The following is a 16,980-nucleotide window of genomic DNA, read 5'->3' on the forward strand; positions in this document are numbered from 1 at the left end:
AATGGGGAGTGATCAATCTTCATCTTTCTGAAGTCCACAATTATCTCATTTGTCTTTCCCACATTGAAAACGCAGGTTATTGTTTTTGCACCAGTTGACAAGCCACCCAATCTCCTCTCTCCAAGCCAACTCACCATTGTTGCTAATAGGCCAACTACTGCAAACTCAATGATTCCGTTTTAACTGAATCTGGCAGTGTAGTTGTCACAAGTGTCTCACAGTACGAAGTGAAGAATGAGAAAATAATCAGAAGTAGAGTCAAGTCAAAGTTCAGTAAAAGTTGTTTACTTCAAATAGTCACACGCAGCTTTTTAAAACCCTGTGCATTCCAAATGATGACATTGCATTGTGACGTCATGACGTCACTTTGAACCTCCTGTAAGCCACTAAACAGTCATGAGTCAGCAACATGAACAATAGCAGGCTGAGCAGATATCCCTGAGGTTCATCAGTGCTCAATGTGAAATTTTGCTGCCAAACCAAATTGAAGTCCAGAATCCAGAGTTACAGAGAGGGCTGTTGAGTCCCAGCGAGGGTAATTTATCCACCAGTTTCTGGGAGATGATTATGTTGAATCCCAAGCTGAAGTCAATGAACAACAACCAGGTGTAGGAGGCATTCTCTAGGTGAGTCAGAACAAAATGTAGGATCAGGGCTACAGCATCATCTGTAGACCGGTTTGGACAGTAGGCAAACTGGAATGAGTCCAATGTTGATGGAAGGTTCATTCCATTACCAGTCACTCAAATCACTTCATGAGTCAGTCTGCAACTAGATCCTTGACTTTCTCATTGGAAGCCCAGTCAGTATGAACTGGAAACAACGTCTCCTCCTCACTGATTATCAACACAGACGCATCCCAAGGATGTGTGCCTAGCCCACTGCTCTTCTCATTATACACCCATGACTGTGTGGCCGGGCACAATTCCAATGCTATCTAAAAGTTTGCCAATGACACCACAGTTGTCAGCAGAATTAAAACAGCAATGAGAAAGTGTACAGGAGGGAGATGGATCAGCTCTTTCAATGGTGTCACACTAACAACCGTGCTCAATGTTAGCAAAATCAAGGAGATGATTGTGGACTTCAAGAGGAAGACAGGGGAACACAAGTGCTCAGTAGTGGAGAGGGTAAAGAACTTCAAATTTCTAGGTGTCAACATCTCCAAGGAGCCTCCATGTTGATGCAATCATGAAGAAGGCTCAGCAGCGGTTTTACTTTGTGAGGTGTTTGAGGAAATTTGGTAGGTCACCAAAGACTCTTGAAAACTTCCACAGGTGTACTGTGGAGAGCATTCTGGCTGGTTGCATCACTGTTTGGTATGGAAGCACCAAATCTCAGACAAGAATAAACACCAGAGCGTTGTTAACTCGGCCTGCAACATCACAGGCACCAGACTTCATTCCATTGTCTTAAAAGAGCAGCCTCTATCCTCAAAGACCCTCAACACCCAGCCATGCCCTCTTCACTCTTCTACCATCAGGAAAAAGGTACAGGAGCTGAAGGACAAGCACTCAATGGCACAAGAACAACTTCTTCCCCTCTGTCATCAGATTCTTGAATAATCAATGAACCAAAACCAATGCCTTACTTTTCATGCACTATTTTTTCATATTTATTATTATAAGATGGTTTATAACATGAATGTTTGCCCTATGATGCTGCCACAAAACAGTCAATTTCATGACTTGTTCATGACAATAGATTCTGATTCTGATTGGTGAGGTCAGTGCCACTGGGCAGTAGTTATTTAGCCCAGATAGCATTGCTCTCTTTGGCACAGGGGGCGATGGTGGCTGCCTTGAATCCTGTGGGGACAGTGAACTACTGCAGTGAGAGGTTGAAGATGTCCATTAGGACCTCCATCAGCTGGGTTGCACATACCTTCAGCATTTGACCAGGAATGTTGTCTGGTCCTGCTAATTTCACCTCACCACTTATAAAGTTTATTCTTGCATAATTTGTAAGCTGTTGTATAATACATAGTTGCATTATTTTATGATGAATAGATTTTTACAGTATTCACCGAAATTAGAGACAAAATATAATTTGTTTATCCCTCAATTAATCTAATAAATTAGAAGAAAAAGTCAGCAGAAAATATCTAAATCAACTATAAGTGAAGCATAACAAGTGCAGGAACAAGGATAGATAATAATATAAAAAGAAGAATGCATCTTGTTCAGTTTAGATCAATCAGATATAAATCAAAGCTGACAATCTGATTAAGTACTCAGGAAGTACTGCCCCGTTGAAGGTGACATTTTCTCCAAATGATGTTAAAGCAAAGCCCTGCTTGCTCTCTCAAGTGGATGCAAAGCTTCCCAATGCACTACCCCAGGCAAAATCAGCAAATTCTGAAATTACAATTTCACATAAGCCATCCTTAGTTATAACAAGATATGGAAGATTTTATGGCTATATAGCTATAGCTTCAGCAACAATGATATGAAGAGAGAGTCTAGAGAATGTTAGTACAAAGACAAATTGCAAAAATAAATACAGATCAATTTTACAGGAGAATGTAAAAAATTACTACAGAACATGCACAAAACCTTTGCATTTATCTTATTAGAGATAAGATATAGCTTAACTATATCTTATAGATTATAGGTCAAAAAAAAGTACATCAGAGATCATAGTATTGGTTGATTTTGGAAAAATTGAGCTGGAACAAAAGAGTTTGTGTCAAGAATAGGCCATATTTTAGACATGAGGATATTGTAAAGTCTTCTAATAATTCAAAACTAGATAGTACCTGTAAAGGGAGTAAAGGAACTAGATAACAAAACAATAAACTATTTTAATTGATTGGGAATGTGAGTGGTGGCTGTACAATAACATGAGGAAATATAAAGCTGTACATAATGTACAAAGCAAAATAAAAGACCAGTAAAGATTGGTATGCAATTATGAAGGTCCTTGTAGAGAAATAATGGGAATTTAACACAGATAGTGAGGAATCAAGGAGACAAATGGTAAAGTGAGCATTATTGCAAAAAAAATACACAAATAAGAAATTCTTGTACTGGAATTATGTAAATCTGTGGTACAAGCTATTATTGAGATTAATAGATGGTTTTATGAGGAGAGATTATATAGAATGTGCTGAATAGAATTAATCTAATTGTTAGTGATACTACTCAGAGAGTTTGATATCAATTGAGGTACTATTTTCCCCTTACTGAAAATTCAGTCTCAAGATAAGTAGTCAGCCACATTAAGCTGAGGTGACAGTTTGTGACTCTTGGAAGTTTATATTTTACAAAGCTCCAAATGCTCAGCAGCTGTTACATATTACAGTCTTTGTTTGGAACATTTTTAATCAGAATTAAGATATGTGATAAAGTAGGAATGTGAAGCTGATATAAAAAAAAACCTTGCTACTGAATCATAAAGCAGGTGCAAAGGTTAAGCATAAATATTCAGTGTGAAGATATTCCTTTTTAGTAACACAACTACAGAAATTGCTAGATACTTAAAGGATATCCATACCTGCAAGCAAAAATACAACATTATTAGCTCCTTCTAAAACATGGGGCTGAGAAATATTGCATTGTTTTAAAAGGCTCACAGGAAGTTTCTAAGTTTCTCTTAGCTTTTTAATTCAAAAATACTCCAATGTAGAAACAATGAGTTTCTAAGGGATGTAAGAAACAGAAAAATGTCCCTTCTGAATGTTGACTGTGGACAAAACCTGAACATTCAACAGATTATCCTGTATAATTAATTACATTTTCAACCTGATATATCCACCAAATGCTTCACTTTTTCAGCATTTCAGAATGCCATGGTTCACTCTTCCGACTTCTGCAATGTATGCAATGCAACTTCCCTTCTTGTGACACCTTCCCATGCAACTACAGCAGGCATAACTGACCTTTTATCTCATCCCTTTTCATTGTCCAAGGACTCAAACATTCTTTCCAAAAGAAACAATGATTTACTAGAGCAGAATCTACTCTAATATGCCATATTCAGTTCACAATATGTTCTCATTTACATTACAGATTTGGTGACACTATTTTGTCCTCACTGCCCCCCCCCCTTCAATTTAAACATATTTTCTAGCTAACATTTTCCAGTCTGACAAGAAATATTAACTTTGCTTGTCTTCCTGCCTGTGTTGTCTGACCTACGGAGTACCTCCATTAATTTTTCTGGTTTTATTTCATACTTTCATTATCTGCAATATTTTGATTTTGAATACAGTATTACTGAAATTAACCATTGGGGTGCAGATTTTTCATAGTTTCTCTGTAAGGATTTTTAATTAAACTATTTGAATAAACTTAATTATTCTTGTGGAGATCCTGCAAATTCTTTGTGAGCTCTACTACTGATAATGAAACTTTTCCTTTTGTGCCCGCATTGTAAGAACCATCTACAAAAATTGTCATCTTCAGCTAGGGTATCCTTTTCAAGACAAGAATGTTGTCATTCTTTCCATTTGTCTTTGCATATGTCCCTTTTAATGTCTGCTGCATAATCTGTATCTTTGTGTTGCAACGGATCTGTGCTAATATTAATCCTTAGTTTAATGTTAAAACTATATTTTATCTAAATAAGGTTTAATAAATTAGTTTTAGGTGGTCAGGGAAACAAAGACATTTGTTTCAACAGGCACATGGTTCATTACAGCTGGTAGTTGGCTTCAGTATCTTCAAACGCATTTGCATTTTTAACACGATTGACCACAGAAGCCAGTTTAAAAGACGGATTATTGCTGATTACAGTTGAAGCCAAGAGATGAAAGAATTTATAATGGTTTTTGAGATACTGAAAACAATAGTACTATTTCAAAAGCACCTGTATAAACACACAGACATTTTGCTCTCATGTGAGCAGACATCACGGAACCATAAGTGGACTTATATGTTTTTGAGCACATCAGTGTGAAAAGACATTATGAACTTCAAAGACAGAAATTATGTTACATACCATGAGACATGAGAGATTTGCCAGAAATATATTATTGAAATGGGAGACAAAGATGCAGAACGCAGCAGCAGCAATATTTCCTGCAGAGGAGGAGAAAGGAGAAAAGGAGAACACAGAATAAGTAGCTTTGAAATAAGTACGCCCATTTCTGACTATCTCTTTAAGATAGTGAGGGCAGTTTCATTGTTTGAAACATAGATTCCAAAGTCTTCATTCAAGAGAAGTAAACTGACTCCAGAACTCTTAGAACTTCTTAACTGAGGTTAAGAGGGAATTTGTGAAATCACTCATATGAAGAAAAAAATCTCTGAAGGACAACTCATTGAAAGAATTGTGAATTTAAAGAGGCCTGAAGATTATGTTTAAAAGTGCTTTATAATTATTTCTAAACTGCAAATTTAAGTCCTTCAAGCAAGACCAAAATGATGCTGAAGTTTTAAAATGGACTTTTGTCTGGTGAATTTTTGCTATTGCTATTCCTTTGTTAGTGCTAACAACGCGTCTTTAGTCCATAACAATATTGAGAGGGTTGTTAGTTTGTAACAGTGTAATTAGTTCAGCTTCTTGCCAAAATTCTAAACAAAGCTTGAGACTTTCAAAAGAGATAGTAGGTGAAGGCTGCTGCAGCTGAAGTATGGAGTGACAGTAAACTCACAATATGGGGCCTTGGCATTGACAATTAAATACAAAAGAAAGCAGTGATGTGATGGTAGCCACTATTTCCACAGTTATTGTCTTGTAGCCTTTGGTATGTAGTCCAAAATGTGGGTTGCTCAAGAGATGCTCTAGCAATCAAATTGACTATAGAATGACTCTAGAAATGGCATCTAACAAATTCCTGCTTCTCTGCCAATTTTATGCCATTTAATCATCCTATTCAATCACTTCCACCTTCATCGCCCTATGGAAATGTCAGATTCTGCCTTATACCTTGGTTGTCTAGAATGAAACAGGTGGCAACAATGGACCCACATATCTTGTCAGAGTAATGCAGAGTGATTCCATTGTGATACAGATAGAGGTATACTTTATAAATAATCTCTTTACGCAAATTCGCTTTTTAGAATAAACCTGTGTTTGCTTTGTAATGAATTTGTGTTGATCTTTAAAGTTAAAATTTTTAGTTATAAAATATATATTTCTTAGTAAAGTAAGTTATAGAGTTATATTTCTAGTGATGGAATTGTGGGCTGGATACAAGGTCTCACACATTCACAGAAACATGATTGCAAAAAGGAGTTCATTCTCAGAGTTGATGCATCTGGAAAGACAGAGCTAATGGAACTGAAGTGGGTCTTAATTGATTCATGTGGAATGAAATGGAATTCACTGTCTGTGTATTGTTCTGATGGCTAGCTCCTGCCTTGGCTCCACCCTCACCTACCTCAATATAAACCCTGTTTTTCCCACCTTACCTCAGATTCACCTGAGGACTATTGTGCCTACCGACTATTGATTGTAAGCTATTAAAAGCACGTTTGTACTCCTCATTTGTCTCTGAATGCAATCAGTCATGCTACATCAAGAACAATGGATTGTGTTTGCTTTATTAAAAACTGAAGTATTCAAGTATTCAAGAAGAACTGCTGAAGGAGGCCAACTGTTTAAACAAAAACAAGTTTTTGCTTGTAGTCATCAGACTTCCCAGAATCGTAAACCACTTAAGCCACTTAAACAGAGGTGAGGTCAGATGTTTTATGGATATAGAGTGGCTTTGCAGAAATGAAACTAAAACTGTAGTGATGTCATGTCACATGATGTCAGAGAACTATATATTGAAGGCAGAGAGACACTTTGAATCAGAAGACTGAAGAAACTTGACATCCTGTAAAGATAGGATTGGGCAGTAATCTCCTGAAAGAGAGGGAGATGCTGTCTGTATTGTATTATCCTTATCACAGAAGATACACAACATAAGTGGCCTTTAAATCAGTAAGAACACTTCCAATTGCTCTTTTAAGAAGAAAACCAGCATCATTTATGTTCAGAAGCTGGTCACTCCTGTATGAAGAATATCTCTCTGAAAGGCAGCTCATCAAAATACTTGTGAGTTGAAAGAGATCTGAAGATACAATGTTTTAAATTGCTTTGTAAATTACTTCTGAACTATAATTTAAAACGGATCTTCAAGTTCAACAAGATGTTTGAAACTGGGCTTTAAAATCGACTTTTTCAGAACCAAGCTTAAATTGTAATGGTTTGAATTTGATCACCAACACACACACACACACACACACACACACACACACACACACACACACACACACACATACATTTGTGCATATTGATATTTTAAGATATAGCTAAGTTTAGAGATCAGTAAGAATGTTATGTTATTAATAGTTTAATAAAAACTATTATTTTGAATTTACCATTGTCTGGTGAAATTTCCATTTCTGTTCTTTCATTAATACTAATAAGATTTTATTAGGTTGTAACTGCTTTTATGAAAAAGCAACTGGTGGAGCTGTCACAGAGCTGCTGGTGAGGCTGTCACAGAGTGACCAGTGGGGCTGCCACAGAACAGCCAGTGGGGCTGACAGCATGCAGCCAGCAGGGCAGTTACAGGGCGGATGGCAGGGCTGTCAGCGTGCTGCTGACAGGGTTGTCACAGGGTGGCTGGCGGGGCTGTCAGCGTGCAGCCAGTGGGATGGTCACAGGATGGCTGACGGAGCGGTCACAGGGCAACTGGCGAGGCTGTCAAAACTCATTGCTTTCCTGATGCTGGTATATAGGCTGTGTATTTATTATATCATTTCTGCTTTTACTGTATGAAAGTGTTATTTTCTGTTTTATGTGTTATTTGGTATGATTTGGTGGGTTATTTTCTGGCTCTGGGAATGCTATAAAAATATTTCCCATAGAAATCAATGGTAATTGCTTCTTCTCTTTATGCTATTTCAGCTTATGAAAAGTTCCATAGGAATGTTCTAGCTTTGAAACCTGTACCATAAACACATCTTTTGTGCACTGGCTTCTAATGGAAGCATGGCAATTATTAGAGGCCCTCTCTTCCACAAGTTGGTCAGGAGACAAGACACTTAGGAAGCCAAGAAGAGATCATCAGTTGCAATTCATATGACAGTGATCTTCATCTCAATGGACAGCATGGATATGTGGCTGAAGCTGTACCAAAAGAAAATCACAAAATATCACCACTGACTTGGAAAATCATAGCTTCCAAATTGGAGGTAGGAGTTTGACTTTCTAAGTCAATGGTCCTCAACTGTTTCTTTCCCATTCACATATCACCTTAAGTCATCTCTTACTAGCATAAGGAATCTATGGCATCCTATCTGGTGAGTGGATAAAAAGAGTTGAGACCCACTGCTCTAAGTGTCTGCCTACATAAGCCTTTCATTATCTCCTCCTATAGCTTCTCCAGGGTATTTAGGTCTTCCCTCTGGCATCTGCTCTGCAGCTCTGCTTCATTCAGAAAACCCAGCAGGAGGACCACTTTAACAGCACCTATAAAAGAGGTAACACATAGGAAAATGGTATTCTATCTCAACTAAACTCCCAATGAAAACTTTGAGCAGTTTCCCAAATCCCCAATTGTCTCCACATGTGCTACTGCAGAATCCATTAGTGTCAAATAAGTGAACAGTCCTTTACATGGTGTAGGTGCAATTTGAAAACATGATTCTATGTGAGATACCAATGATTAATCCAATTTAATAAGCCAACCAAATAAACAAGCATTGTGTGATATCTGGTGTTAAGATCTTCATCCTATGTGACAACTATCTGCCATGCAATGCATCAAAATAAAAGTACCAGGTCAAATTTCCTAAATTGAGATATTCATGTAGAATGGTCATTTTTTTTTACGATTTACACAAAAAATCAATGATATTCATCCAATAGGTATGTAGATTAACAATTAAATTATTGGACTCGTTTTGACAATTGATCAAGATTTACTTGTTTGAATTGCACTATGGCACATGGGAAACTCAAATTCAAGTGTTTAAATAAAGTAACATTTGGAATGTAACAAAATTAAGAATAATCAATTATTACATGTTTACCTGCAAATGTTTATTGTCAAATTACTAACCTCTTTTTCCATAATGTGCATCTTCTGTGGTTTTAGTAAAATTGGATCTACAAACTCTAAATATAAAACACATGATTTAGAAAGGTAAAAAGACAAACTGAATCACATAAATTAGTCAACCAATTCATCAATGTGATTGGATTGTAGAATAATGCAGCATAATGGGAAGTTTTTTGGTCATTTGAGTGTGCATCAGCTCTTTCAAGGAACAATTAATTCGTACCAATACCCCATTTTTCCATATATCCCTGCAATCTTTTCTCCTCAATAATAATTATTGAATTCTCTGGTGATTATCATAAATTTATTTTATGAGTTTATCAGAGATCTTCAATAAACCATCAAAATTTTAACACAATTTTAAATATTGTAAGATAAGTAAAGACAATTTTCTGTCTTTTAAAGAAAGACTCAATTAGTTCAATTTCACTGTTTTTTTTCTATCCAATTAAACTCTAAACATGATATTTCTCCTACTTCTTTTAAATCTTAAGAATGTACTATTAAGTTCAATTCAGCAGAATTGAACATAACCAAGTTTAAGCTAACATTGAATGCAATAATGAGTGAAAACTGCAGTCAGAGTGTCATTTTTGGCTTGGTTTAATTCACAGGTGGACTTAAAATCTTGCCAATGTATTAACCAACATCTATTCCTTCATCAGTTCCTCAACTGATAGCGCTATTCCTCCATTGATAGTGCTCTTTACATTATGTTATAACAGCAGCATGGAATGCTGAGCCTTCAAAATTCCATTGTCTTCAATAGGGTGCAATCTCACAGTGTGTGACATCCTTAATTTCAGAAAGGGACTACATACATTCAAGTTGTATATTTTTGCAAAACTTTTACAAAGCTTCAAGTTTTTAAAATATTTTATTCAAAGACTAACAACTGCTGAACATTTTTCTTTCCTATATATGTTATTATATAGCATTTTATGTGTCCTTTGCAATATAATTCCTTTAAATAAACAATCATGTAAAAACTGCAGATGGAAAGCATACCTGAATGTAATTTCTGAAATTTAAGTACAAGAAATGAATAGCATTTAGATGGAACAGATTATACTTGCAAAAGCCAATCATCATACATATTGTCATTACTTTGTCATTAAAGAAAACCTGCTCTGCAATGGAGTTCTACGTTTGGTACCCTGCAAAGGTGAATTCCCTCAAGTCCCTTAAATTTCTTAATCATCATGCTGGCTCTGCTTCAGTCACCCATTTCCTCAAATCAAAAATAAATATATTCACAACCTGAAAGAGGAAAGCCTGCTCATGACACAAGGAGATACCATGCAGAAGTGCCTTATCAACGCCACTTTAAACATCTGTATCCAGGGTTGAGGCCAGCATGGCAGGTACATGACATTCCACTGCAGCTGGCAAATGTTAAATTGATCATGCTGCCACAGAAGCTGAGGAAACTGTGATGAGACATAGTTTTGTAGAAAGCATATGCAGTGACATTCCATAATCTCTTTTAATTTATAATTTCATTTTATTTTTACAAGAAGGCGACCACTGGGTCCATCAAGTCAATGATCAACTCCCAAAATAATCCAAAAAAAATCATATTTCACATTTGTTTTCTGATCATTTATTCTCTCACATATAACCATTGAAATTCCCTTAATACAGTATTCCTATATTATGGGTAACTTGTAGTCACCATCTAACCTATAAACTAGAACATCTTTGGGGTGAGGAAAAAATATGTATGAACCTGAAAATTCCACACAGACACCACTACAGGTTCAAAGTAAACCCAGGATGAGAGAGTAATGTATAATAGGAAGGAGCATAATGTATGCTGATACCTTCATCTGCAATAATTTCACCCAAGTCAATGAAATGGCTTTGTTACTGCACATATGGCATGATATACAGCAGTGTCTCTTTCATGGCCCTCAAGACAAACTGTGTTTATCCTCCTCTCATACACTGCTACTTTATGATGTTATGTTTGAACTACTTCTGTAAAAAAAAGATAAGTTTGTGGGTGTTACAGAATCCAGAAGACCCCAAAAACCAGCAGCAATAGATATGCACCACAACACAGGGTTACTTAAACAAAAGTAGTTTTTAATTATAATTGAACAAGAAAACAGAATTAAACTTTAACTTATTACTTAACCTACTTAACTACTTAATTCCCCCCCCCCCTCTAATACTAAGTGCAGGTATGTGTAATGTATATTTAAGATTAGAAAAGTTCTTTAGATCACAGTCCAATCTCACTGGTTGCAGGCAATTCTTGTACTGTGCACAGAAGTTAGCATTAACATAGTTCACCAGTCTTTGGTGCTTAACAGGCAAATGGGTACTCAGGAGGGTTCTTGTTGGTTTTCAGAGAGAGATTCCTTTTCCAGGACATCCGCAACTGATTCCTTTTCAATCAGTCTTGTTGACGAAATTTTCCCCCTTCAGGGTTCTCCGGATGATCCTCTTTCTTTCAGGTCACCTTTCACAATGCCAGTCTTCTCCTTCGACCAGGCAGCCTTCCAAAGTTTGCCAGTTTGTCCTTCTTGAACTGATTTCTGTCTTCTCTCTCTGTTTCACACCCTCCCTCTTTGAGAGCAAAACTCTTCTCTGCCTGCAAAGATCACATGCTCTCCCAGGCAAGCGACTGTCGATAATTTATTGCCTCCTGCAAAAGGCATTCTGCAAAAGTCCTGCAAATATTCTGTGTTTTAAAATGAGTGTGTGGAAGCTGCTCTAACAATTCCTCCCAAACCACCTCTAAATACTCTGTCACAGTTGGTGTCTGATACGCACTATCAATGACTCTAAGACTGAGTAAGGAATGATAGGCTTTAATACACATTAGATTTTGACTGGCCCAACTCCATGTGCTCGAATGAATGGAAAGGGGGAGGGGGGTCGACCTTTATGGCCAGGTCACAGGGGAAGGGGTTACATGGGTTCGAGCCATCAGTGGGCAGGCCATCCACTTATGTACAAAGCAACAATATATACATATGACTACATTGACCCCCCTCTTTAAAATAACAAGGCCCAGTCCTTGAGGTTCAGCCCATCAGGTGGCTTCCTCTGCCTCTGTGACCTGGTGTACTGGTTAGCTCCATTGCTGGTCGGGTGTCTTGAGGTGGGGGGGTATGGTCTAGTTGTCTGTGGGGGCAGTCGTGGTGGTCAGCTCGGCAGAGCAAGGGCTCAGGCAAGTGGTGTAGGGGCCAATGTGTGTGTTTGTGGTGATCGGGGCTGAGGGTAGGTGGGTCTCCGGCACACACCAGGTCCCAGACAGGGACTGTGTTCTCATGGCTGTCAGGGTACTGGATGTTTGTGTATTGTGGATTTGCATGCAGGACCTGCACCTCTTCCATTAATGGGTTGATCTTATGGCCCCTCACGTGCTTCCTCAGCAGGACGGTTCCCAGAGATGACAGCCAGGGTGGCAGAGTGGTTCCAGTCACCGACCTCCTGAGGAAGGAAAATATGCGTTCACGAGAGGTCATATTTGTAGCAGTGCATAGGAGGAATTAGATGGCATGGAGTCCCTCTGGCAAGACTTCTTGCCAGTGAGACATTGCCAGGGCTTTTGACTTAAGGGCCAGGAGGATTGCCTTCCAAATGGTAGTATTTTCTCGCTCCACATGGCTGTTTACCCTGGGGTTATAGCTCTTAGTCCTACTAGTGACTATGCCTTTAGCCAACAGGAACTGCCGCAGTTCATCACTCATGAACGAGGACCCCCAATCACTATGAATATAGTTGGGGTATCCGAAGAGGGTGAATATGCTGTGGAGTGCCCTGATAACTGTGGCAGAGGTCATGTCGGGACAGAGGATGGCAAACAGGAATCTGGAGAACTCATCTATGATGTTGACAAAATAGACGTTCCTATTGGTCGAGGGCAGGGATCCCTTGAAATTGACGCTCAACCATTTGAAAGGGTGTGTGGCCTTGATGAGGTGTGCCTTGTCAGGTCTGAAGAACTGCGGTTTATATTCCATGCAGACCTGACAGTGTCTGGTCAGGGACCTGACGTCCTCAATGGAGTTTGGGATGTTTCAGGCTTTTACGAAGTGGAACAAACTCATGACTCTGGGGTGGCAGAGGTCATTGTGGAGGGGCTGGAGGTGGTCAAGATGTGCGCTGCCGCACGTCCTCCGGGATAGGGCATCTGGGGAATCATTGAGTTTGCTTGCATATCATTGTTATAGGTGGAGAGTTCGATTCTCCACCTCAGTATTTTATCATTTTTGATTTTATCCTGGAGTTTTGTGTTAAACATGAAGACGACAGCCCATTGGTCCATCAGCAGGGTAAATCTTTTCACGGCCAGGTAGTGACGCCAGTGGCGCATGGCCTCAATGATCGCCTGTGCCTCCTCGTCTGAGGAGTGCTGTGTTTTGGGGCCGTGGAGGGTGCAGGAAAAAAATGCTACTGGACTGCCCGCCTGGTTGAGAGTGGTGGCCAGTGCAAAGTCGGAAGCATTGCTCTCCACCTGGAATGGGATGGATTCATCCACGGCATGCATCATGGCTTTAGTGATGTCTCCTTTGATTTGGTTGAATGCCACCTGGGCTTCTGCAGATAAGGGGAAGCTTGTGGACCTTACTATGGGGTAAGCTTCAATCGACATAATTGGGCACCCATTGGGCATAGTAAGAAAAGAACCCCAGGTACCATTTCAGCACCTTTAGGTTGCGTAGTATTGGGAGCTCCATAAGGGGATGTATGCATTCAGGGTCAGAGGCAATGACATCATGTTTCACGATGCATCCAAGGGGGGCCAGGCGAGTGATTACTAAACACACACTTCTCCTTGTTATAAATCAGATTCAGGGACTTGGCTGTGCGGAGAAATTTTGCCAAGTTTGCGTCGTGCTCCTGCTGGTCGTGGCCGCAGATGGTGACATTGTCAAGGTAGGGGAACGTCGCTGTCAGTTTAAGCCTGTCTACCATCCAATCCATCTCCCTTTGGAACACTGAGACTCCATTGGTGATTCCAAAGAGGACCTTGAGGATGTGATAAAGCCTACCATCTGCTTCGAAGGCAGTGTATTTGCAGTCCCCCGGGTGAAGGGGGAGTTGGTCGTATGCCGATTTCAGGTCAATTGTGGAGTACACTTTGTACTGGGGTATTTTACTGACCATATTGGCTATCCGGGGAGGGGGTAAGCATCTAACTGTGCGAAGTGGTTGACCGTCTGGCTGTAATCCATCACCATGTGGGGCTTGCTTACGCCCCTGACCACTACGACCTGGGCCTACCACAGGCTCAAACGGAGCTATGATCCCCTCTGCCATGAGACGCTGCACCTCGGACTTTATAAATGCCAGATCCTCGGCGCTATAGCGCCTGTTTTTCATCATGATGGGCCGGCTGTCTGGTGTCAGGTTCTCAAATAGTGTCGGGGCGATATGCGGAGGATTTAAAAGCCACAGGCGGGGGCCGGCTGTCGGGGGGAGGGGTTTACGAGTTGGGGGTTGTGTACCGTTATGGTGGTTGTGGTCTTCCGAACACCATTGTTACACTCTTAAACTGGCTCTGGAAGTCGAGACCCAGGAGTATTGGTGCACAAAGCTGTGGCATCACAAGTAAATGAAAGTTATCATAGCATTCATCCCCCCCCCCCACCCCCACCACATTGTTAATGACCTGCGGCCATAGAGATGGTGCAACTCATCGCTCTGATAGAGAGAGAGAGTTTCTGGGCAGTGGATAAAGGTCTCTGTGCCTCCACTGTCAAAAACAAGCAATTCGTTCTTTTTTCCATTTACTTTGATCTCCATCATCGAGTCAGTGATCGGATGAGGTCTGCACTGGTTCAAGGTCACAGAAATCAGGTTGAGGTCATTGTCGCCACTGTTGGAGGGGAAGCCCGACTAGTAAGATGGCGGCCTCCATGTTGACTATGTTGTCGCATCAGAAGAAGGAGGAAGTGATGTCAACCGGGCAGCAGAAGGTGGAGATTACGTCTCCCAGGAAGGCGGAGGAAATGCTGGGTAAGATGGCGACTCCCGGGTCACACATGCGGTCGAGCTGTATGGGGCTGGATATGACGTCAGCAACGCGCTGCTTGTTCAGGAATGTTTGGACAACTTGCAGACATGCTGGTAATGCCCTTTCTTTCCACACCCCGAGCAGGTCACCTCCTTAGAGGGACAGAGTCGTCTTGGATGCTTCAGCTGGCTGCAGTAGTGGTACCTCAGGTGTCCAATCATGGCGGCGGCAGTGGTGGGGTCATGGCTCGCTATCGTGGAGGCCATCTGTGATGCTGGCTCCCAACATGGCAGTGCCCGCGGACCACACGTGGAGGCCCTATTCTTACCAGTGATCTCGTCGGTATTGTGTTGGGCCAAGTCAAGGGTCCTGGCAAAATAACTGCCAATATGTGTAAATTGTGAGTTGTGGCAGCTAGGAAAAATTAAATTTCTTTCTATTATGTGTCAATATTCTAGAAATAATGGACTTGGCAATGACTTATGCCACAATGTCTTTTTACTACCTCTTAACTATCGATCTAGAGAAGCTTCTAAACCAACTCAACATATTACTCCTTTACAATTTTTTAATTAAGATTTTCAGAGCAGTATCCAATGACCTTGATGTATGAATTGCTGTAATGCTCGTCAGTAACTATGTAAATAAGCAGGCAGCAAGGCAGTGCAATTTCATAAATTTGCAGCACAATGTACATACATGGGTTAATTGCACAATACAACCTCTCTACTAGATCTGTGGAAGGGTCTGCTTCAGAAGGCAGTGGAGGCCAATTCTCTGGATGCTTTCAACGAAGAGCTCTTAAAGATAACGGAGTCAAGGGATATGGAGAGAAGGCAGGAACTGGGTATTGTGAATGATCAGCATTGATCAAGTGAATGGCAGTGCTGGCTCAAAGGGCTGAATGGCCTACTCCTGCACCTATCGCCTATTGCTCATTTTCATGATTAATTCAATTTAAATCTTAGGTCTCGCCTTCCAAATAGTCAAATTTATTTCTGAGCCAATGGACGGCATGGTTAGTGTAGCAGTTAGCGCAACGCTATATCTGTAAGGAATTGGTACATTCACCCTATGTCTGCGTGGATTTCCTCTGAGTGCTCTGGTTTCCTCCCACCCTTCAAAACATATAGGGGTTGTAATTTAATTTGGGGTAATTGGGTGACATTGGTTTGTGGGACGGACTGAAGGGCCTGTATTTCTAAATTTAAATTTATAAAAATAAATGTAGAAAAAAGGTTGTACACATAGGCAACTAAAATAAATGTGGAGATGAAAAGATGACTATTAATGCAAAATGTAGTCCCCAAATTTTGATGCCCAACAAAGTAGACATTGTACAGAATAAGTCTGTTAAGAGGTTACCCCATTTGCACACAAGAACAGAAGAAAGGTACTTTTGAAAGGGCATGGTGGTGGAAGATGAGTCGATGGACTAACCATAAATGATATCAAATTTTGCTTGCTTGCCTGCTACACATTCATTGCTAGCCACAACACAGTTTGAACAACTTTATTTTGTGTTGCTGAGAACACATTTACTCAAGCTGGAACCATAGATTGCCACAAATCAGCATGAGACTATCCTGGAGTTCAATGGCAAGGTCCTGCAATGTATCAGGGCCTTGCATAATATTCAGCACATTCAACTTCAAAGGGATTTGCACAAAATTATTGCAATTCAACCTAGGAGCAAGATATGAAGTCACTTTTGACACATTGGATAAACTACAAGTTTTGCATATCTGTCCCTGTATATATGATCATTCTTCTAACAAATACTAATTATTAATTTGCTTCAGTCTACAAAATTCTACAGAATAAAAGAAAAAGGATCTAAGTACATGGAAAGTCAAAAGTCTAGATACCATTAAAGTAATAAATATGGGAGAAATCAACACACACACCACACACCAGTTACTGGATTAACATCAAGTAAGTTTCATCTAGTTCTCATTCTAATCTATACCCACACACATATTTATATGCATGAAAACTTCAAGCA

At 39.9% G+C, this 16,980-nt stretch overlaps 1 protein-coding gene and 1 long non-coding RNA gene across 6 annotated transcripts in view; one reads left to right on the forward strand and one right to left on the reverse strand.

Annotated features, from left to right (window-relative positions):
- sycp1 (synaptonemal complex protein 1) overlaps positions 1-16,980 on the reverse strand; it is a 207,880-nt gene that overhangs the window by 182,836 nt on the left and 8,064 nt on the right. For 3 of the 4 annotated variants that reach the window (XM_069941423.1, XM_069941421.1, XM_069941422.1), the window contains exon 4: positions 9,002-9,057. In XM_069941423.1, the coding sequence (XP_069797524.1) occupies positions 9,002-9,057 (56 nt within the window). Of the gene's footprint in view, positions 1-134; positions 322-9,001; positions 9,058-16,980 lie in introns of those variants that run through there. The other variant, XM_069941424.1, reaches the window with a different exon arrangement.
- LOC138764952 (uncharacterized) lies at positions 401-16,686 on the forward strand. 2 transcript variants are annotated; one of them, XR_011358384.1, is made up of 5 exons: positions 401-626; positions 7,846-8,132; positions 13,808-13,894; positions 14,776-14,977; positions 15,120-16,686. It is a non-coding gene; the product is annotated as an uncharacterized lncRNA (long non-coding RNA). The 2 variants fall into 2 exon arrangements; XR_011358383.1 differs by lacking the exon at positions 7,846-8,132.

Source organism: Narcine bancroftii, chromosome 5, assembly GCF_036971445.1.
Source record: "Narcine bancroftii isolate sNarBan1 chromosome 5, sNarBan1.hap1, whole genome shotgun sequence".
Taxonomy (NCBI): Eukaryota; Metazoa; Chordata; class Chondrichthyes; order Torpediniformes; family Narcinidae; genus Narcine; species Narcine bancroftii.